General features: G+C 59.8%; 1 protein-coding gene across 12 annotated transcripts in view; it reads right to left on the bottom strand.

Moving 5' to 3' along the window:
• Nucleotides 1–1,021, bottom strand: part of RTEL1 (regulator of telomere elongation helicase 1) — a 51,953-nt gene that overhangs the window by 25,454 nt on the left and 25,478 nt on the right. For all 12 annotated transcript variants that reach the window (XM_014532803.1, XM_014532805.1, XM_014532802.1 and 9 more), the window contains exon 9: nucleotides 26–91. In XM_014532803.1, the coding sequence (XP_014388289.1) occupies nucleotides 26–91 (66 nt within the window). The remainder of the gene's footprint in view (nucleotides 1–25; nucleotides 92–1,021) is intronic.

Here is a 1,021-nt window from a genome sequence, read left to right on the forward strand (position 1 = left end):
CGTGGGGAAGGCCACCAGCACTCACCACATTGTGAGCTTCATCGAAGATCACCACTGTCCCCTTCAGGTCGATGCCCTGTGCCCGGCGACTCTGCAGGCAGGGGAGAGGATGCAGGGCTGCAGCGGAGCGGGGCAGCCACTGCCCCTCAGGGGCCCCTGGAGGCCAGGAGCAGAGGCTCAGGGCGCACAGCCCTGGTGAGCCTCCGTCCCATACCACCTGGGACACACGGCAGGCCCTCTGATACCTGCTGCTGGGTGGCGGCGAGTTGTAGCCACCGGGCACTGCCCACCACCACTGAGCTGGACATCAGGTGTGTGTCCTAGTGACACGTAGCACAAGGGAGCAGGCCGTGACCCTTTGCCACAGCAGGCTAAGCAGCCACAGAATGGAGACCACCCAGCACCTGCCACGGGGTGCACTGGTGGAGGTGTTTACACCCCAGGTGGGGGGGAAGTCACCTGCAGAGGGGTCTGGCATCCGTACTTCTTTTCAGCTTAATCTTAATTCTCATAAAATAAAGAGCCCATTTTAAGTGTGCCATCAAGAGGTGACATCCCCGTAGTATGACCCCCTCTTCCTATGAGCAGGGACCAGGACTGTGGGGTCAGGCAAGGGGCTCCTGTGTGGGCGTGCTCTCCCAAGCCCACGCATGTGGCTGCGTGGAGCACAGGTCACCCCTTCTGATTGCTCGTAGCTGTTCTTGGGACACCAGCTGTTGATGGACAGGGCTGTCCCTGGCTTTGGTGAGCGTTAAACTTGCCGACACCAATTTTAGGTCTTCTGACTTTCAGCCATTTCAGGGGGAACGCAGGGCCACCTGCCTGTGGTCTTCGTGTGCAACGCCTGAACATTTTCTCTTTTTATAATTCTTTACTGTTGACCATCTCCAGCCCGCCCCGCCCCGGCGTTCACCACCCTATTGTCCCTGCCCATTGGTTATGCATATTTGCACACAAGGTCTTTGATTGGCTACCTCCCCCCCCCCCCCCCCCCCCCCCCCCCCCCCCCTGTCTGCACCAC

The sequence above is a fragment of the Myotis brandtii genome, unplaced genomic scaffold (genome assembly GCF_000412655.1).
Source record: "Myotis brandtii unplaced genomic scaffold, ASM41265v1 scaffold915, whole genome shotgun sequence".
NCBI classification, from domain to species: domain Eukaryota; kingdom Metazoa; phylum Chordata; class Mammalia; order Chiroptera; family Vespertilionidae; genus Myotis; species Myotis brandtii.